This window comes from Onychostruthus taczanowskii, unplaced genomic scaffold (genome assembly GCF_017590055.1).
Source record: "Onychostruthus taczanowskii isolate IOZ18803 unplaced genomic scaffold, ASM1759005v1 scaffold5, whole genome shotgun sequence".
Classification (NCBI taxonomy): Eukaryota; Metazoa; Chordata; class Aves; order Passeriformes; family Passeridae; genus Onychostruthus; species Onychostruthus taczanowskii.
This window is the reverse complement of record NW_024502568.1, coordinates 5,097,276-5,119,624: the sequence shown is the minus strand read 5'-3', so window position 1 is coordinate 5,119,624 and position 22,349 is coordinate 5,097,276. Positions and strand designations below refer to the sequence as shown.

Below are 22,349 nucleotides of genomic sequence, written 5' to 3'. Positions count from 1 at the left end.
AAAAAAAGTCAGTTTTGGCTGAATATTGCATGGAACAAAATGCATAGTATTCTTCCTAAGTTATAAACTGCAGGGGCTAGTAACTCAGATCAAGAAAATTCTGTATATTTGTAATATTCTTTTGCTTTTGTTTACTCCATATATATAAAAACCCATTTTAATGTAACTAGAAGTCACAGTATGATTTGTGGACTATTGCTCAATAATGTTAATATAAAAGTTATTTAATCTATTTAATTCAGTTATGCTACATAATGGGAAAAGGTTTTATTTCTCATTTGTCTCTAACTCCTTAAGTATTAAAAATATAAATGCTTTGTGTGATTACGTAGGTGTGTGTATAAACAAGACAAACTCTATGTTTCGTGGGATTTTTGTCTATTTCAGGGATCTTTCAAATAACAGAATTGGTTGCCTGACACCAGAAATGTTTGTTGGACTTAATAATCTTCACAAACTGTGAGTATAACACCAATTTTGTTTTAAACAGAAGATATCTCAACTGTCACATGACTGACCTGAGTATAGTTGGCAAGAAAATTACATTATAAGAAGCTTGTAGGTTTTGTACTAAAAAGCCCCTGTCCTGAGCCTTTCATTCTGATGAGTTGATATTTTAAATATATTTTCTCTATGTCAATTGTCAAATCTATCACAAATGCAAAGAATTAAATTTCATTTCCACATTAAAAAGAGGCTAAACATGAAATTTTTGTTTGCATATCTGAGGAGCAATTAAAGTAAGTTTGCTATAAATTTCCTGGCTGGGAAAGAGAAAATTCATAGAAAGAATCCTGGTTTAAATGGATATTTGGCTGAGCCCAGGAGGGCCCTGTATCTTCATTCTGATCTGTCTTCATTCCTCAATGAGAAATAAATTCCTATGCTGCATCTTATATTATAGTCATTCCTATACTATGTGACAAATCTCATACTTTCTTTTCATCCTCTCCAGCCAGTTATGGCCTTTCCTTGGACAAACAGGCAAATCTTTCTAGAAAGATAACAAGAGGTCAAGATAACATCAGGTAAAAGGATTAAGTCTGGCACACTTACAGATCCCTTTAATGAGAGTAACTATACCAGGTCTTCTCTGATGAAAACAAATGAGAACAGATGATGGGAAGAGCCTTGATAGCACATAATGAACAGGTGCTGTCCTGCCCCTCTTTTTTACTGATCTCAGATGATGTGCCAAATTAGGCAAGTCCAGCTCACCTGTTGAGGTTTCTATCTCTGCTTTTCCTGTGGCTATAAAGCCAGATTACCTTGGAAGGTAAGTTTAATTCAAAATGGTGAAGTCATGTTATTAAATGGAATGTGTTTCTAGTTGCTAGGAACAGACTCAATAGAAACTATTCAAATCCATGCTCTCTCAGAAAGATCTGAAATTTCCATTCACAAATCTGCAAGACCCCATCTTAAAAGTGAATTAGAAGTTCGGTACAGACCATCAGTCACTTATTGGCAATGAACAGAAGTTTGTTCCCAGAGAGTGCACAGCAGCTGGTCTGTGACAGTGTTTGGCTGTACCATCCCTTTTCTCTGAAGCCCAGGAAAGAATGTGGCAGTGCATCTCCACACCCTTCACCGATGCCAGAGATGCTGGCAAAAGGCACAATGTGCAGGCTGACTGCCTGTGGTTACTGGGCTGATCAAACCACACCATTGCAGTTTCTTCCTGTACAGATTTGCTATATTCCTGCTATTTGTGGTATCTGTCCCAGCATTGGCAGTTTTTTCCCTGAGCTGTAAGGACCAGAGAAAGACTCACCAGTTCCCTCTACACAGTCATTAACATTGTATTTTCTTGCATCCAGTCTTTTTGTGGGTCTAACTTTCATTTTGAAATGGCTGTGTTTCCAGAGCTTGCTATATCCTTTTCCTTCTGAGGCCCCAGTTTATAGCAGAAATTTGAATAAGACATTTCCTAAATGTAGCTCCCAAATGACAGTCTAGTAACATTTTTCACTTTGAATAACCTTATTTAATGACTTACAAGTCCTTTCATGTTTAAGGAGGTTCATCAGTTCTTGTTGTCTTAATTTTGACCAAGCTTTGGTTTTGTTATTGCCAGATTTTCATATTCACATTCTCTTAATACTGTGAGGCAGAGTCATTGTGGAAAGCTCTAAATGCATCCACTCAGAAGATCATTTCTGCAGAGCATCAGGGTTGTCTTACTCCCCTCCCTTCCATCTTGTCCATTATCTTACTTTGTTTTACAGTAAATGCACTTAACACCAGGCCCTTCACGCTTTTGTGGATATGATGTTCATGCTTCAGTGAAAAAATTATGATTCTGCTAACTGGAGACCTCTTAGTCTGGTCTCTCTCTATTTTATAAGTGAGTTTTTAAAGAAAGAAAAATGGAAAAAAAAAAGTTGGCAAACCAGATATTGGTAAAAAATCAATATGTGGCTATAGATGGTTTATCATGTAAAGAGATCTTTAATCTTAAAAACCATAGTAATGTGAATATTTAGGCTGTATATAATACCTACTCTTTAATAATCTTAGTTATAATAGAGTAGTATTGTTGAAATATCTTTTGCACCATCTTAGAATACTTTCCAAATTTTAAATTCTTCCTGTCATTTTGCTAAGCTTTTCCTGTTATCTTCTCTCCAGTTCTTTAATCTTTTAAAAATTTGAATTATTTTTTTCAAGATTTAAGATTTGGTTGTTAATCCATTTAGGCTGTCTTCCATTTTTCTTATTTGGGTTTTAAATTGCCTTTCTACCACTGACCTAATAAATAGGTTCATCCTTCACTGTAGTCTACATGGCCTAGTGCTTTATTAATTACTTTATTTGTTTTATTAGTAGTAGTATTTCAAAAGTCTGTGCTTGGAAAATCAGAGGCTTAATAATAGTTTAGTCTACCTTATCCTTTCATCTGAAGTGAATAATTTCACGTTTGCTATATCAAAATCTACAGCTGCCTTGCAGGGACTGTCCTCCTTACCAAACCAGAGTCAAGAGTACCACCACTCTTGTTGGGTCACTGAGTATTTTGTGAAGAAATACAGCCACAGTCCCAGCCAAGAGGAACTGTCCCCTGCCATTCAGGGTATCATATGTTCCTTGATCTCAGAAATCTCAAATAATGTCCTAATGCTGATAGTAATTATTTGGACTGAGATCTCAATTTGCCTGTGGTGTAAGAAGTGATCATTGTTAGTGGACTGCAAGCTGATGCTGCCTGGTACTTTTCTACCACTGTAGCTTTGTTTGCCTTGGAAGTTTATGAAGAACCATACTTTTTAAACATGTTTAAAAGACAATAGGTCACCTTTCTGTTCCTACTGATACCTCTGAATTCTGTTTACTTGCCATTTGAGGAGTATGAGAAAGCTGTTCTCTGGAAAGGTTATGGAGAAGCATTTACTCAGTGCAGCATCAGTGTTTGTAACAAGGAAAAGGTGACAAGTTCTTAAACATGGAACTGAATTCACAGCCATTTACTGAAGGAGAAATATAATGATGTATAGATATGTGTTGATTTATGTAGTTGTTGATTTGGTAATTAGAGCTCTCCTGTGTTGTGTTAGCAGAGATGAAGTACAGAAGCATCTTTGCAGGCTGTTATCAAAACCAGTAGGGAGAGCCGTGAGTCCACTGGAAAGAGCAAAGGACATAAATCTTTTCATGTGCCTTCTGTGAAGTACAAATATGGGATTTTCTTGTACTGTTTACAAGCACAAATGCCAGGTGAAACAAAATAACACAGTGTGTTTCACTCAATCTTGTAAATCTAATTCAGTTTGAGAAAAAAAATGGAGTTAGAGCTGAAAAATCAGCTCTAGGCCCAAACTAACACAGTGTGATTTAGCCCAATGATGTGATGCATAAATCTAAACTGAGTACAGTAAAGGTATGTTCAAATGCTTCACTAAAAGGATGAGCATTGCGTGGGCTTTCAGGGATAATGTGGACACCCTTCAGTGGGCTTGGTGGTTTTGTGCAGTCTAGTTTAGAACAGGACAACCTACAGAATTCTTGATTAAAGAAAAAATGAATTAGTAGTATCATCTTGTATTACTTTTAAACATTCAGACACATAGAAACCACAAGAAATGGTCAGTCTCTTGATGATATAGAGAAGACTTTTACTCCATTGCAGTCAAGACATGTATGTCAGGGAACAGAAATTGAATTCGAAGTTACTAATGAAACTTTAAATTTCATACAGGCTCTGAAATTACTGCAGCCAGTGACTTCTGATTATGTTCCTTGAGATTGATCTAATTTTTACACCCTCTTGGATTTGATGATTTTTGCTCTAAAATTATTTCAAAATGCTTTGAGTCATAGGACAGATGCAGCTGGCAGTGACTCAGTATGAGAGTAGATTTATTACATCTTCTAGGATACTAGTTTACCTCTTTTGGCTAATATATTACCCTTTGGCTGTGTTTATGCTGTGATGAGGTGCATGTATTCTAACTAGGAGTGACATAATTGAATGCAACAAATCTTCCAAATCTCCCTTGGACCCAGTGTTGCAGTGCTTTGTTCCAGAATTAAGTATGCAAATATATTTTGGCTAGGTAATGGAGTTGCTATCTATAGTAATTCTGTTTATACTTAATCTAAGTATTAAGAGCTGTGGAATACTGGGATGATGCCACTGTGCTGATGCACCAGGCTTCATTTATTTATTCCCTCATAAATTATATTTTCAGGTTTCAAAATGTTGCAGCCTGAAATCTGCTTCAACAAGTAGCTACTGCTGGATCTTCCCTTTGGAGGTTCAAACCAAACTCTATCATTTCTTCCAATTGTTTGATTAAACTGCATCTGATTTACTCTTCATCCTGTCTCTGAATTATCATCAGCAGCTAGCTTTGTGGTAATATCATACTGCAAAATCTTGTGTGACTTGATGTCATTGCACCAACTAATCACTTTATATGGTGCCAGAAATCAAATAAAAACTAACACAGTTAATCAAACAGTCCCCATCTCAGCAAATAAGGAAATACAGAATGTAACCTGCCCTCTCTGTATTTCTGTTGTCATTTTTTACGCCTCCTATCCCACTTTTTTCTTTTTTTTTTTTTTTTATTTGCACAGATCAATCTGTGACTGTTGCATTTGACTTTTGCTTTTCAATGCTGCTCTTAAGAGGGAAGGATTCTTCATATTCATATACTTCTGCCTCTATATTCTGCCTCAAATGGTACTTTGACACATGTAACTCTTTTTGACTGTTTTGTGGCATTTGTCATTTATAATGAAACTTTTGACAGAAGTGCTTTAATTTCTGTAAAAGCACAGCTACTGGTATATGAAAAAACAAGTTTAGGACTTTCTTAGTAAGACTGAAATGTTTTATCTCTGATAAAACTGAAAGAACGTCTTTCTATTGATGGAGTGAGTTAATGGCATAGTAAGTGCTATGAGCTTTGGAAAGCATTAATTTGTTATATTTGAAATATTTGCAAATGAGATGTTATAGAATTTATAATTCTAAATTAGGTATTTATTTTTAGAATAAATACCCTTTTAAATCAAGCTAGAGTGGGGTTTTAGGATATCTGAAATGGAGAAATTTTACAACAGTATAATTTGACAATATTTTAGTATATAATGTAAATTATGTGCACTAAAAACCAGGTATTTACAGAGTGCTGCATCAGCTCAGAAACACATGAGTTATTTGGGTGATTTGAGAAGATTTCTGAAATTTTTGTTAAAGAACAATCTATTTCAACTGGTGGTTATCCCAATATTGTAATTATGTTTCTTGGACATAGAAATGTGTTGCTTTTTTGATTTACACAGCCCTGAGAACATGATCCAAGTCTGCTAATTATTAGTAGTAACATGGAAACTTCAAACCAGGTCTTTGCCAGAAGAGTATGAAAAGTTGAATAGCTGGCTTTCTGCTGATGTCATTGTCAGGAACTCAATTATTCCAGCACTTGATAAAAAGGAATTCTACAGGAATTCTACAGTCTTCTGTAAATGGAACACAAGTCAGGAATTTTTAGGTTAGTGCAGTGTAGGTCAGTCCTAGCTTGATGTCTTGGTGAATTTGGTAGGACCTAAAAGCTCATGGGTTCAGTCCACACCAAATGAGCACCTCTGGCAGGTGCTCAGGTACATCAGCTGAACCCTGCTAGGTACACTGTGCAAGTGACTTGCAGTTTGTCCCCAGTTCCTAAAATATTGACCAGACATAAAACTTCCCTTCAGTCTGAATGGAATTCCCGAACTTCAGCCTTGGTGCTCTGTTTGTTTTGCCATATGAAGCCTGGCAAGCTCTTTAAGGGAGAGCCCGGGATTTGCATCAGACTGGAAAACTTCCCGTACTGCAGGGGCAAGGCAGAGGACAGGACTGGGCAGGCTGCTTTCCTCATCCATCAGTTCAGGACTGTCCTCTGTCAGTGAGTTTATACTCATGTAACTGCTTTCCTATTACTGGAACCACTTCTGATTTACTTCAGTGTAAATGTCAGGGTTATCAGTTTCTGATCTAGTCTTTTGAATGTCTCAGTTCACTGAGCTGCTGCAGCATATGCATTGTCAGGCCTTATATCCAAAAGACATATATGTAGGTCCATCTACTTTTAAGAAGCTAAATGTGTCTGTGAAATGCTCAATATCTTTGGTTTCCTGTTGACAAATCCAAAATATTAAAGGTAGAGAAATATCTATCGACAAGCAAACATTCATTTCTACCTTCAGCAATATCCACACTTGAAGAGATACTTGAAAGTTCTTCTACCACAATTGTATAAAGGTGCTTTGTTAAATAAAATCTTAAAAATTAGTTCAGTTATATCAACTCAATAATTTCAGTTTATGTTGCTGAGCCAGTTTATTTTTATTACCAGAATTTTCTTTTAAACTACTAAGGAATTTTAAAGTGTTCAGTTGTATGCAAAAATGAAATTAGTTATTGTTTCAAGAGTGTCTTACATTAATTTATAAATTAGCAATACTTTCTCTTCTTACTTGAGTCCATTAATCCACAGATTTCTATGCAGGTTTCAGTAGACAGCAGGGTTCTCAAGTTTCATCTTTCTTACTTTGGTCCCTTACCTGGTTCAGATCTCTTGCAGCTTGACAGATCCCTCACTGTGAGCACATTGCTCCTGATCTGAATGTCACTCTTCAGTTTAGCTTACATTCTTTACTTTGTAGACAAAAGAGAAGTAAAATTAATAATTATAAAAAGCATCCTTTTAAAAGAAAAAGTAATAAAACCATTTTCTTTGATAGTCTATTTTTTTTCGTATATCTGCAACATATATCCAGTGAAGAGCTCAGAAATTTTCTTGATAACTGAATTTTTGTAATCAACTTGGAATTCAAACACCTAGTGTTCAGGCACTGGACAGAAAGGAACATATATCAGTATTTCATAAGTAGCTAATTCATATGCTCTGGAATTTTAGTCTTGGATATACACTAATTTTTAAGTTTATGGGTATAGAAAAAGACATTATTACTTGACAATTAAGCATTTAATTTTTGTACTACTAAGGCACTGGCAGAGCAATACTGTTAAACTATGTAAAAGTGAATTGCCTCTGTTTGCAAGTATTCAGCCTGAGCCATTCAGCCATCAAGACAAGAGTAGAGCAGTAATTAAAATGGAAATGACCTAATTTAAGGATGGGAAAAATTGGTGTGTTTAAAGTCCTTTGTAGTAAAACTATTTGTGTAGTCACTTTGAAAACTCATTATGTTTTAAGGAATTGCCTGAATTCTTTGGAACATTACTGAATTAAGACACTGGTTTTGTTTTTTTAGCTTGAAGTGACATTCTGTCTGTACAATAAAAATTCAATATAAGTCTCATTGACTAATTATTTTATTAATATTTTCACTCAAATTCTAGAATATTCTCCTCTCCAATTCTGTTCTTTTAAATATGTAGAAGTGTTCCTCTTTATGAGACCAAGTGAATTGTATGTATTTCTGCCGTGGAAATGAAACAAGTAAGAGCGTGTGAATTAATTGAAATATTACTGTCACCTACCAAAACCAAAAGACAATGCAGCAAATTTAAATATGTTTTTACTGTTGTCAAGAAAGCAAAACTTTTTAATTAGCATTGGGAAAATTATATTCTATAACAATTTTCTTTTCTTCTTGTATTTGTTATAACCAACAGTAAATTGCTTTCTTTTTTCCCTAGGAATTTGTCAGGGAATATTTTTTCAACTCTCATGAATGGACTTTTTTCTGAACTGCTAGCTCTGAAAGCCCTGTGAGTATCATTCCTTTTGTTTGTAATCTGAAATACTTCAGAAACACATTAGAATAAACATAGCAGAGTTGAATATGAATTCAAGCAGGGCTGTTTCTAAAGATGCATTCTAAAAATAAAATCTGCAGTATTTTGTTCTCCATGTCTGGCTCACTGTTGATGAGCTGCCACCTTTACCTGCTGCAGGGAAATGGATAGCACTGACAATTCAACCCCATTCCTGACTAGCCCAGTCTGGTCCTCCTGACCAGAATACCTTTTTTTTCCCTTTTTCCTTAATAATCTTATACTTTTCCATGGTTTCATGCATTAAATTTTATTTGGCCTCTAATTGCACAAAACCAGTAGTGTTAAATATTTTCCCTGGAATTATACTAAGATTTCCCAGTTATTGATATTAATTGTACCTGCCTAATATTTCAGAGTGTATACTGAATGTTTCTACTTAGAGGGATTTTTAGTAAATGAAAGCATGTTATAGTGTGATTTTCTACAGTAACACAGACTCAAAATTATTTCAGTAGTCAATGATGCTGACCTGGAACCAAATCCAGAGTTTTGCATAATATTATGAAAGTAATAAACAGTGGGACAATGTGTATTGGTTGTCTCAGGCTATCTTTGAATTCATGCATTCATAGTTATGCATTAATCTAGAATTCTCTTAGGAATTAGAATAATAAAATAATGGATAATCTGAATCTAGCAGAAGATATTATGTTCATGGAAACTGCATGTTTACCAATTGTGGTCATTCTTTGCCTTTGTAGACATTTCAACACTGATTCGCTGATTTGTGACTGTAACCTGAAATGGGTTTTGCAATGGGCCAGAAATGCTTCAGTCCGAATAGCAGAGGAAACTGTTTGTGCTTACCCCAGTGCTTTACATGGACTGTCACTTTACAACCTGAAGGAAAACCAGCTGATCTGTGGTGAGTTGTACTCTCATTTAGCATTTCAAATTGAAGTGGAATCCAGAGAAAATATCAAAAAAACCCAGAAATTATGCAAAAAACCAAAATAAAAATTAATAAATCTGATAGGTGTGTGACACAGAAGATACACCTGAGAATGAAAGAGAGCAGAAAAAAATAGAAATTTCTTATTTCATATCCCTAGAACACCACTGTTCTGCAATGTATTCAGTAATATGCAATTATGACATAGAGCATTTAACTATGATGCTAGTTCTACAGTGTATTCTTAAATAAACTGAGGATTCCTACAGGAGTTTATATAATGTTTCTTTCAAGTTATGTATCTGACAGTGTGATATTAATGTCAAATTTAATTCTTGTATTTTTTATTTTTATCAACCTGTAACTATATATTTTATCACTGCTTCCTGGGGTTGAACAGAATTTTTACAGCAAGGTTCAGTTAGGTGAATTCTGTATTTGAAGATCTAGAAGTGAAATCTTTTTTTGGGTATTTTTCACCATAACAAACATGATAGATATGGTGTGAGGGAGAAAGCAAAAAGGTAAAGAAAACTAATTTCACACTGGGCATTGTCTAGCAATGATTAAACCAGAGATTTTTAAAAGTATCATGCTGCAGAGAAAAGATTGCTGCCTGAGATTATGCCGGTGGGTTCCAGAATCAAAAGTCTAATTTCACAGATAGTTGATGTATTTCAGAATCTTTGAATCTTTGACATGCTTGAATGACAGAAAATTGCTGAGACTGTGGCTTTGCTAATGTCTTTTGCAAACAGGAGAGTCACACACTTCTTCTAATAACCAGAAGAAGAATGTGTGTTACAACAAACATATTAACAGCAGAAGGGAGGTCAGAAGTTTCCTGGAATGATATAGAGAATTGATGTTAACCACAAATACAGATGTTTATAGGTTGGAAGAAATGTGAAAGGATGTGAATGCTGCCTACAGGTGGTCCATCAGGTGAATTGTTAAGGAAGCACAGACTGGTGACTGGAGGCAAATATGGAGTGAGCTCTTGTGGGTGCAAGGCAGAGACATTTCCAGTGGCCTGCATTACCAAACATTTGAAATTCTGCAATGCTCTTCAGATATTACGTTCCCATTTTATAGAGAGCCAGCATGGGCATCTTCATAGAGATCCATTGCCCAGCGTAAAAGTAGTTCTTCTAAAAGTGCTGGAATGATCAGAAGAGTGATTAAGGACTGTTAATTGGTATTTCCAGGTAACAAGTGAATATAAATCTCTGAATTCTACAGAGGAAATGAAAGCAATATCTCAGAATTTCATCATTTAATTCCTAATAGAACTCCCTATCAGACCTTTGCTATAGAATTTATAATGCCCATCTAGTTCTCGCTCCTATTTACAATCTCCACAGAACACTTAACAAGGGCTGTAATGACTGCCAATAGCTTGACTCTGCTTCCAATATCTGCAGAGTTTTACAGTGGTTATAATTGCTGAGCCTTGCACCAGCTCTGTAATATCTGCCAGGTATTTCATGGTGCTCAGAGTATCTGCTGGGTAGCTCACAGTGCCCAGAACATTTAGCAATTTCATTTTCGGTAAGTTAATTTGAGCTTAGGCATAATAGAAGGCTGTCTGGCACCAAAATAATAATAGCTATTGAGGATGATTTATAAATATTATGTGTTGAAATATGCACATAGCTGATAAAATTAAACATATCTTAAATAAAATATTGAGTGACTTGAAAATTAAAAACTCCTTCATGTGAACATCATCTGTATGGTCAGGTATTTATATACACTGATCTTCCTTCTACATGCTAAAAGATGTCATGAGATATCACAGTCACAAGATGAGCAAAAAAAGAATGAAAGGGAAAAAATTAAAATAGGAGATATGGTGAAGAATTTTGCAGGAGAGTTAGGGAATGAACCAAAAAGTCAAAGTATTTGGACTCTGAATAGCTACAGGGAGCAGTTTGCCATCAGCTTTTTAGATTTAGTTTATATGTTGAGGTGAGGAAAAAATAATATTCTGGATTTCATCCTGGCAACTCTTTCTCACATATCTCTTACTCATGATAGCCAGAGTAGTAAGTTGCCTGTTGGAAACAGTTAAAAACCTGCTTTAGGAGCTATGTAACTGCACAGTTTTAGAATTCCCAGGGTTCTACTTGCATATTTCACTAACAGCTTTTAAGAGGTACTTAAATCTTCTTTTACAAAATTCTCCAACTGTCAGAAATGTTTGGTTATAAAACAATTCTTCACAATGTTGGAAATAAGGCTGAAAAGCTAGTTTAATGACAAAGTATGGTTTTGTCCTTGTCTTCTGCCTTAATGATGTGGGACTGTGGTGAATTCATAATGGTATGGACAGAGTATCTTTCTGAAAAATGGTTGTGAAATTGGCTTCATGCAGTGCTTTGTTACTCTTTCTCCATGACTCCAAATACAAGTTACTCAATTTCCAGGAGGAAAATTATATTTTCCTGAATATGAGCACTATAAATTTCTAATTTGCCTGGATACGAGTGCTGAGGTCTGATTGGAGTCGGTGATTTTCTCTGGCTCACATCACCAGCAGAAATGGGTTCTCTGCAAAATTCTTCACTCAGGAAAAACCCATATGAGTTTTTGTCTTAAGGGGATTATGAAAGGTTGCTCCTAATGCTGGGTTTCGATTATTTATACTGATGAATGAGATATTAAATTTAGTTTCTCAGTCTCAAAACTGTATTGATGTTACTGAAACAGCATGAATAAGTAAAAATTCAGTTGTTCTGCAAATTACAATTGACATATAACTGTGATGGAGTGCTTTTGTGTTAAAAAATGTTGACTCATCAAAACAGATGTTTGCAAAAGTGCTGACTTTCTTTTTTCCTCCAATTAGATTTTATTTAAAAGTTAGAAAATAGTTGACATAATATCAATAATATTTAAATAAATGTTTTGACTAAAATGCTGAAAATGTTTACTGAATGTTACAAAAAATATTGCAAAGGTCAAAGTACAGAAATAATTTTATGGTGCCTTAAGACATTCATTTATGTATTCCTTTATTTATTTATTTATTTATACCATAAAGAAAATTATCTAATTCTCCTGGGGCAGAGTGCTGTTCCTCATACAGATCTCCTGCAAATTAACATTTTGTGTTTTGAATATATATATATATGCTCTACTGATGTTTATAAATAAGTAATTGAGAACATATTATTCCCTTCTCTGCTTGAAAAGAAAATATAAAAGGACATTGAGAAATCTGGGTTTTTTTGCTTAGAGTTTATTGCATTAATGCATAATAAATTACATTTTTATTCTTTATCATTATGGATTTTTTCATGCAGTTAGTACATAAGTTTTGTTCTTTTTTGGTGTCAGTAGCTTTTCTGGTTTCTGTGGTCTACTGTTCTAATCTTGGTCGTGATATGGTTGCATGGACCTATAAAGTAGACAGGAAAGAAAGAACTAGAGGTAGTATCTTGGCTCTCAGGAGATCTAAATGCACAGAAGAGTCTACATTGTTTTCAAGTGTTTTTGCTCTACTCAGCCAGATGGTTTGCTGTGCATACATTCACATTATTGCATCACAGCACTCCTTCTGCTGCATGACACCTTTCCTGTATCTTTCGTTATCTTTTCTGTAGCTGTCCTTCCCTTTCCTGTAGCTATCCATACCTTTCCAAGCCGTGTTGTAAGATAGTCTGCCAGAAAGCTCCATAAAGAATCTTGCCCCACAAAGCCATCTTAAACAGTCCTGGGTGGCTCTCAGGCCACGTTAGCAGAGCTTGCTCTGGCTCTCTGCATCTGACCCCCTCATATGAGATGCTGGCTAAAGGTAATCCCCAAAAACCATCTGCCCTTTTTCTCTGTGTTGATATAAAGCTATGCACAGGTCTTTCCCTTGGAAGAAGCACATCAATGGCTTCTCTCTTTATTATGCTTCTGCATTGAATGTTTCTGTTTCCCACTTCCGTATTATCTGTGTTGAATTGAATGGGAGAAAATCTCTTTCCGTGCTGAGCTGCTTCAAGACAGGACTGTAGGACAAGAGTTACAAGTAGTTCTAAGATACAGCATTATTTATTCACCTCTAGTCTGCATATCTATGAAAAACCCATGCCGTTGCAATAATTAAAACTAGGAAATGGAGACAATTAACACAGCTAGTATTAATACATGTTCTCCTTATACCATCCTCAGCAAAGAAACTTCAAAGGTAAAAGCAACACTTATAAGCACAAATGTTAGATTCATTGAGGACACAGTCTCAGGGGAAAATATGGTAGAAAAAGAATTGGAAAGCACAGAGTAACAGCAAATTACAAAACAAATATCTCAGCTGAGTAATTTTCCTTTCTTGTATTGACATGGGTGAGATAGCATCTGGTTTCAGGTACCATCTCATCTACCATAAATGCTCCCTGAGTCACAGGAGCCTGTATTTCAAAGGTGGAGTACCCGGAGCTTCAGTACCCAGAGGCTTAGTTTGAATTGTTGCTCTGTGTGCTTCACATTCATGAAAATCAACTGTAGGGTGTTTCACAGAGGGGTTATTAGAGTAAATTGTTTTGAAAGTATGTATTATGCCAGAATGTGTGTTCTGTCCATGGGTGGTGTGCCTGTCGGCTGTGATCCATAGAACTCTAAGTATTTACATCAAACTTAGAGTGAGAAATTCTTTGGGTTGGTTCATAATTCACTAAAAGCTTTCATAGTCAATTTGGACTTTCACTGGGGACGGCAAGGAGTGAACACTCAAAATAGAACTGGAATTTTGTCTGTGTAGGATCTGTGTGGTGAGGCTGCTGCCATGCCTTAGGGGGCTGTCTAATGAGAAAAGTGCTAACACTGCAGTAGAATAAAAATCCATCCTATTGAAAATAGAGATGAGAAAAGAAGATAATAGTTGTGAGTGTCCAAAAGTGTTTGAATTATAACTCAGTCTCTGAATTCTGTAAACTACCTTAGTTTAAAGTGTTAACTCATGAATGAAATTAGCAAGTTCTGGCTCATAAAATATTATTGAAATGTGGGGTTTGGGGTATGATAGACTCCCTGCTTAGGATGGATACTTCAAAGGCAGGAATAGAAATCAAAGAGGTAAATCCTTTTCTGACTTCTGTATTCTGAAATAAAATTCTTTAAATGTTTCATAGAAAACATGAATAATTTATTGGAAGGGAGGAGATAAAACTGTTAGGGAATTGTTTGTACTTAACCAGCACCTTGTCTTTTGTAGTTTGCTTCACTTCACTGAGAATCAGAGTATCTGTTCCCCCAAAGGAGCAGAGTCAGGCTAAAATGTAGGTGCTTTTTGCTCTGATGCTCCATACCTGTTCACATTGAAACTTGTGCAAAGCAAAAAAAAAGAAAAAAAAATCACAATTATAAGCTTTATGCATTAATTCTATTTGTGTTCTTAAGAGATTTCTTGTACATTTTAAGATTCAATTTCTTACAAAGGTAGGAAGTACTTTCATCATTACCTATCCATTGTCACATTTTCTAATCTGCATTTCTCATGCTTAAATATCAGGAGAACATTAGGGTATATTTCTCTCAGGCCACATGCTCCTCCCTAGTCTATTTTTATAAGTAATTTTTTCACTTTTGGAATGTTACCTAAAATGCAAAAAAATTTGAAACATTCAAGACATTTTAAATCAATTGGAGTAACGCCATTGGGAAAAAAAGAGAACATTTTCTTTTCTATATTTTCTCTGTAAAGTACTTTCAGTTTTTTGAAGCAGCTTTCTTTTTCCTTGACATAGATTCTTAAAACATAGTGTGGCTTTAAATGCTTTCTCAGCAATGATGGAATAGTGTTGTTTTAGATGTTGTATTTGTGGAAATGTCTTTATAATTTTACCTCATGTAATTGCACATTGTTTCCCCATCATTCTTGGAAGAGTAAAGTCAGTATATCTACTGTCCAATAGTAAGAACTTTGAAAGAAACAAGTACTTTTAAAATGCTGAAAAAGGAAAAAACCAAATAATGGGGAATTTTGTTTTTAAAATAACTTTTCAACATTTAAATTTAAGCTTAAATCAACTGAATGCATTCAGCCTTCATCTGTGTCACTTTTTAAGAGTACTGTCAACTATCTTGTGTTAAGGATATTAGTTAAGAAGTGAGATTTGAAATTCCTTTTTTTGTGTGGTGCCAAATACTAAATATTTACATTCCCATTCAAGTTTTAAAATTATAAATATATATATTTGTGCATATATTATTATTAAAAGTTTCCTTTTCTATGTAAAATACATTGCAAGAAAAACACTGGTTTGAAATTAACAAGGAATATTTTTTCTTCATTTATTTTTTTCAGTGTACGCAAAACATTTTTGGTAACACTTGTTACTTACTTAAACTTATGGACAGGTTTGAGATTATTGTTTCAATCATTTCTTTATCAATTTACAAGTCATTCTTACTGCATTAACACAGTCTAAATATTGAACTGTGGGGGGTTTCAGTATGTAGTAACTCACTAAACTCAAAGCCTCAAGCAGGAAGAATGATGGATTAATTATCCAGATTTAGATTTTAGTCCTGCGGTTTCTTGGCAGGCCACAGGTAGCTTGCTGCATTCATGCAGAGCATCATTGTCTTCCAGAAAATGCAGGATCAAGACTTCAGCTCTAATTCTGCAGGGAGTGCCTAATCACATGAGTAGGTTTAATTATGTTAAAATAGGAATATTCACTCTAATAACCTTTCACAGGATTAGGTTTTGCAAGATATGGATAGTGATACAATTAGTAGTATTTAAATCCTCTTCCAATTACTTTCATTTTACAGTGTTAGCAATTCAGGATTTTCTTTAATAAGAAAACACACATAATAATAGAATGTATATAAATCAGATAATATAACTGCATGTTTTGGTCTTTCAAAGATATACGGGGTAAGTTCATTTTATGTTAGAGCCAAGTGGCTATTTGTATATCAAGGTTGGTTTCCGTACTATCATTTGGTAGTATGAAATGAACAATGCTTTAACCTTTTGTCTCCAATTTCTAGATTTCTCATATAATTTAGATTTCTAATATGATCGATTTCTCTAATATGATCAGTCTCAAAATGGGGAGAAAAGGACTATGTTGCCCTAAATTTAATATTAAGCGTTATTATCTAATTTCTTCAGTGGTAATGTAGAACACTGCTGCAAGATTGGGGCATAAAGTTAGTAACAGTTAAATCTTATAAATGTGAAATAGCAGAAATATTAACATGTTCATTTGACGATAAAATTTTACTACAAAATATTTTCTTGCATTTGTGTTCACACATGAAAATTCAGTTCAACAGAAATTTTCATCCCTGAAATCTTGCTGATTTAGATACAGGAAATGTACCCAGCTGTTTGGGGTTTTTTTTATAGCTTACTCTTATATACTGCATTAGAGGTTTTTAATGTACACTTGTGTCTGCTTTTCTACACTGTCTTTGACTACTGTTCAAAAGATCATGCAAAATAGCTGAAGGAAATTTTAACCAAGGTAGAATGAGAATAGCAGGGAAAGGAGGGCTTTTTAATCTTCAAACTCCTGCCCTTGAACAGTTAGCTGGCCATATTCAAAAGCCAGTTGCTCATGAACAAAACAGTCTTGACTACAACTCATTGAGTATCTCTGAAGACATATTCTTTATTATGGTTACATGAACATTAAAACACTAGGGTTAAATTTTATACTGGTGATTTCTCTATAAAATTATGTAAGCTTTTAAACAAATCTATGTTAATATTGTCCAATAACAATGCTTATTAGGGTTTGCTGTAATTAATCTTAATTGTTATCATAGGAAAATTCCCTATAGAGCTGACATGTTAACAGTCTCTCTTTTAATTAAGTGTACCATAGCGGCATTTCACATTTTTAGATTTTTACAGCACATGTCAATATACAGTACTTTTATAATGTTTGTATAAACATGGCTGTTGAGAGCTACTGACACTATCCACTGTCAGCTGGGCTGAAAGGAATTGGGAATGGAAAAAATTAATACTTCAACAGAACTGTCGCTCATTCAGCATTTCTTCTAAGAATTTTTTTTTGTTTGTTTGTTTGTTTTTTTGTTTGTTTTTTTGTTTTTTACATTCTGGCATAGATGAGAACTCATGCAGCCTTCTGGACTCTGGGCAATTAGGGACAATCACTGACACTCTTGGGACATTCCTGCCACCATCTTTCTGTGATCTAAGTGTGCAGTTATGATTTCAAAGTAAAAAAGGTTTAAGGTTTGGAAAGATGAGTGCTACCACTGCACTCCCTAGTTAGATAAGGCTAATCAGTGTATTGGATTATACCTGTTGGAGGGGATCCAGAGGAGAGCCACAAGGATGATTGGAGACATGGAACATCTTTCCTGCGAGGAAAGGCTGAGGGAGCTGTGGTTGCTCAGCTGCAGAGGTGAAGGCTCCATGACCTCAGTGCATCATTTCAGTACCTAGAGAGGGTTTATAATAAAAATGGGGGCAGACTTTTTAGAAGAGCCTCTAGCAATAGAATTATGATTAATGGTTTTAAACTAAAAGAGGATTTATTTACGTTAAATATAAAGAAATTTTTTACAATATGGGTGGTGAGACATTGTCAACGGGCTACCCAGAGATGTGGTGGATGCACCACTCCTGGAAACATTCAAGGTCAGGTTAGGTGGGACTCTGAGCAAACCTGGGGAGTGAACATCCCTGCTCATTCCGGGGGCAGTTTAAAGGTGACATTTTAAGGTCCATTCTAAACCATTCTATGATTCTATGATTTTGTATAGCTGGATGCTTTACCTTTCCACTGCTCATTTTGTTAACTGCAAGCTGTAATGAGTATGCAAAGCCATGAGCCAGCCAGTTCACTTGCCATAAGGGTAATTTGAGTAATCAAAATCAGCTTTTTAACAGTGGGTTTCTGGCTGGTGCCAGGAAGAAATTTGTGTTGATGAATCTTCCAGTACCATAGCTGTCAATATGTCAATTTCAGCATATGGCAAATAATCAAATGCTCCCCAGCTTCCAAAGTAGAGTTCTGCGACAATTTGAAAATACAAAATTGAAAAGTTGCAGCAGTTTTATTTCATAGGAAAGAAATCAGTGATGCGAAAACTATTTGCCTATTCTTTTAGATTTCTATGCCAGTGCAAGGCAATGCAATTTTTTAATTGTTTAACTGGAAGAAAACCTTGAATTTCATATTGTGGAAGCCTTTCAAGTAACTGTTAACATTTTACAAATTAAAATGTTATGGTGTTTGACATTTACATTAAATAAATGAAATCTGTTATTAAATAAGTGAAACCTGTTACCTCTGTTTTTCACTGCCACTTGATTTCCTATAAAGCAAGTCACTGTTATCATCAGTAAATAAGAAAGGACTTTTTCTTGTGCTCCCTTTCAAGACACATCAGTCCCTAGAACTGGTGCAAAAAGAATAATTTAGTTTTACTGGGACTTAGGAATCTGGAGAAAAGACAGGTTAAATAACTTTGTCATGGTTGGAAATGTCATCCATCTGCTGAGTGATGGATGAAACCTGTATTACTTGGATTTGCCAAAAGTGTATTGTACATTCCCCAGCTCATCCTTTCTTAGTTTCTATCTAGCTGTAAATTATTTTAAGTAAATAAATCAGATTAGTTATATAATCCAAGTGAGTCTTGAAGACTCATTGAAAGCTATGGTTGTAGCTCATCTTGGCGTATTTGCACTGAATTTTAGCTTCTGTTTTGTGTCTGTGGAATACCTCTATAAGGTTAGCTGACACAGGTAACTGCAGCACCAGGAGCAATGGACTGTGGCAGCCTGGGCTCACCGAGCTTCTAACTTATGACAAATCCAGTTTACTACTTCTGCTGATCTCCTTTGATGGCTTTACGGAAGTTTGCAGGAGTAAAATCGTAATAAAGAACGTGCAGCTTTAGGTAAAACAGCATGCATGTCAGAAATCTTGCTCTGGTGTTAGTGGCTACCATTTCAGTGCAGCACTTAGCATTACAAAAGAAACATAACCCCCATAATTTAATTATAAGCTGCTGGGAAGAAAAAAACCCAACAGCAAACCAACCAAAGCAAAACCACTGTTTGATATTCCTGTTTGAAAAGCATGTATGAGAGTGAAAGGGGCTGATAAAATGGTGTGGAATATCTCTTGCCATGCCAGTGTTATGAAGCTGGTGGAAATAAGAAGCTATTACACAAACACAAGCTGTGCTTTTCCTGCGCAGTGAGTGGTAAATGAATGTGATACAAAGCTTTCTTGTCCCAAGCCCAAGAGACTTACCTTATTCTGCTGTTTAATACATGTTGGCATCTGTATTTTCTTGATATTATGTTGAAATTGGAGCCAGGCACAGCTTTCATTAAAACTGAATCTTGGCCTCAGTTCTGTATTCATTCTTGACTTCCTTGGCACGTGGTGTAGTCTGTGACCTTCTACACCAAACGTTTCGTTACTACCAGCAAATTTTGCAACACAGAAACTGGCGTTGGTGTGCTGGCACCTCCCTTTTTGGCAGGGCTGGCTGTTGGAGCAATTCAGATCACGCTCTTTTCTCCAGTCCCATTTGGTAAATATCAGCTCTAATTTGCACTGTCAGCAATTCAGATTTTTAACTAATGTATTTCAATTTGTTTTTCCTCATTTTCATCTGTCCTTTTTCTTGGATTGGTTCCTTTGCTTTGTCCTTACTTCCAGCTTTCCCCCACTGTGCTTTCCATGCACATTTCTTTCCCACTGAGACTGTATACAAATATTAGAGCTCTAACTCACACTTTTGTCAGCAGGATATGCCGCACTCTGTAGGCACACTCAGTTCAAATAAAAAGCCCATTGGCAATACAATAAATCAAGTGATTAACAAGAAGCAAAATGCCAACCTCTGGCTTTTTTTCTGTCCCAGAAGCTTGTGATACACTGTAGAAAACTGAATTTTCTACCAATAAACTGAAGTCAAAGGTGTATCCTGAGATGTGAGCACTGTAGTGCTGAACTGATGTGTGGGCAACCTGGAGAAACCTGTGGATTTTCCTATTTCTGGTTGTGTGAAAACAGTTGATGACAAACAAAGCCAGTTAATGAGGTCCAGAAAAAGTATGGCAGAAAACTGTTTCTGAACTGCAGAAAGATACTGAACAGCAGAAAGTGCTGGTGTAGTACAGGTAGCACTTAGTAGCTGCTGAGCTGTAGAGCTGAGCTGCCCAGATTAAAGGTTATGCAGCAGGAAATGCAACAAAACTGGCTGGAGGTAGGACAGTTTCTCCACTACCTTGTGCTGGTCATGTTGGTTAATGGCTAGACAAATTTCTGTAGTGTTTAGACAGATCTATTGCATGGGGCAGGTTTTGTACTTACAGGTTTGCTTTTAGTCATTCCCCTGAAAGACAGTAGTGTGCACTCACATTGGAAGCAAATATTGTCTAAAGATAGTAATAAGGTACTTAAAAATGTAACTAAAATATGGGTAAAGATGCACTTTGTTATCTTTTTTACGAGCATTTTTGTTCCTTTTACGTCAAGAAACAGCAGCATTTCCTTCGTACTCTTCCCCTTTCTAACTTGTAAAACAAAATAGAAGGCCAAAATTAGATGGGAAATTGAAATACTTTTAAAATCTCAAGAACTGAATTGTAAGGAAAACCAGGAAATACATGATGTGTGTACATGTGTGTGAGGCAAATTCTTCTATAAATATATTAAGGGCATATGCATTGGAATGTTTCCGTAGAGCTTCAGTGCATCTTGCTATTTTTCTATTTTTGCTAATTGTTTTTAAAATAATTTCTATTATTTTTAAAATCATCTTGGGATGCTGCATGCATAAAAATATGCAGGGGTATACTCTATATTTGAGAAAGACACAAATTATCATATTAATTCAGTGGCTTTTGTGTAACCTGATTCCTTCTCTGTATGTCCTCAGTATTCTAGTGTAGATCTAATCTGAAATACAAGACTAGATGGCATAGAGAGTCTGGCCTTCAGTCAACAAAACCCTTTTCTGCTGAGAAGTGAAAGATAACGAAAAAGATGTAATTACTGTAATGATGGGTTAGACCTTTAGATTCATGCTGCAATCAGTGATTCCTGTGGTGCTCTGCTGCAATCATGGTTTAGTGCTGACTGGAGAGACAAGACAGGTAAAGACTGTAAAACACTCCATCAGCTCTTGATCTGAATGCCTGGAGAGGAGTCACACCTCTCATTTGCAGATAGGGGTGCTGACTCCAAGATCGAGGGTATCACAGTGAATTGTCTTGGAAGGAACATCTTGGAATATTTTTCAAGTGCGTAAAAAGTAAATAAAATGCCTGTAAATTACTCCCTCCCTTCTCAACATGTAACAGTAAATACTTTAATTTTATGAGGCTGTTGTGTCTGCCATATACAAACACACATGCATAAATATGAGCATCAGAGATTATATATATTTAGTAATCCAAATTTAGTCTTTATTACCCACGTAATCAAAGAAAAAAGATTTCATTGTACAGGGCTATGCTTGCCAGAGCTGTTATATTTAAAGTGCTGTCAAATCAATACCAAAATCATTCCAAATACTTTCAGAATTTCTTGCTTCTTATTTTATTCTCAAAGTCAAGCTTGAAAATGTGTGCACAGTATTAGTAAATACTTTTATTTTTATTCTGAATTTGAAAGACTGTTGGATTATGGATTTAAAATAAGTATTTCCAGCTGACGTAACTACAATAATTTTATAGCTATTTGGGATAAAGGGTATTGGTCCTAATTCTGAAATTCTTATTGGTATGATTAATCCTCATAACTGTGAGCTGTGTCACGAAAGTTAACTGGAACTTCTGCATGAATAATGGTTGCAGAGCCAGCCTCAGACATTTAAATCATTACTATCCCTGGAAAACAACTGAAGATTAGTTCTGGTATTAATATTTTTATGTGGACGTCACAGAGATTAAAAGCAGATGTTTTCCAGGAGTACTTATGTTTACCTTCCATGGTCTGCAAATGTCATAATCCATAGAAATGTTACTAGTTTTAATTTGAAAATGAGCTTTCAGCATTATTTGTCAATTTCACCAACCCAAATAGGTACATTCTCCAAGTTGGTCAGGAGGATATCAGCATAATGGTATGTTTGTTTCCAAGGATATGTTTAATTCATTTTGCATCTTTGTTGGCACTTAAAAGGATTTGCAAAGAAAAAGAAAATTGGTACACT

General features: G+C 35.4%; 1 protein-coding gene across 1 annotated transcript in view; it reads left to right on the top strand.

Moving 5' to 3' along the window:
- ADGRA1 (adhesion G protein-coupled receptor A1) overlaps positions 1–22,349 on the top strand; it is a 255,536-nt gene that overhangs the window by 97,538 nt on the left and 135,649 nt on the right. The window contains exons 4-6 of the mRNA XM_041415728.1: positions 388–459; positions 8,156–8,227; positions 8,998–9,161. Of these exons, the coding sequence (XP_041271662.1) occupies positions 388–459; positions 8,156–8,227; positions 8,998–9,161 (308 nt within the window). The remainder of the gene's footprint in view (positions 1–387; positions 460–8,155; positions 8,228–8,997; positions 9,162–22,349) is intronic.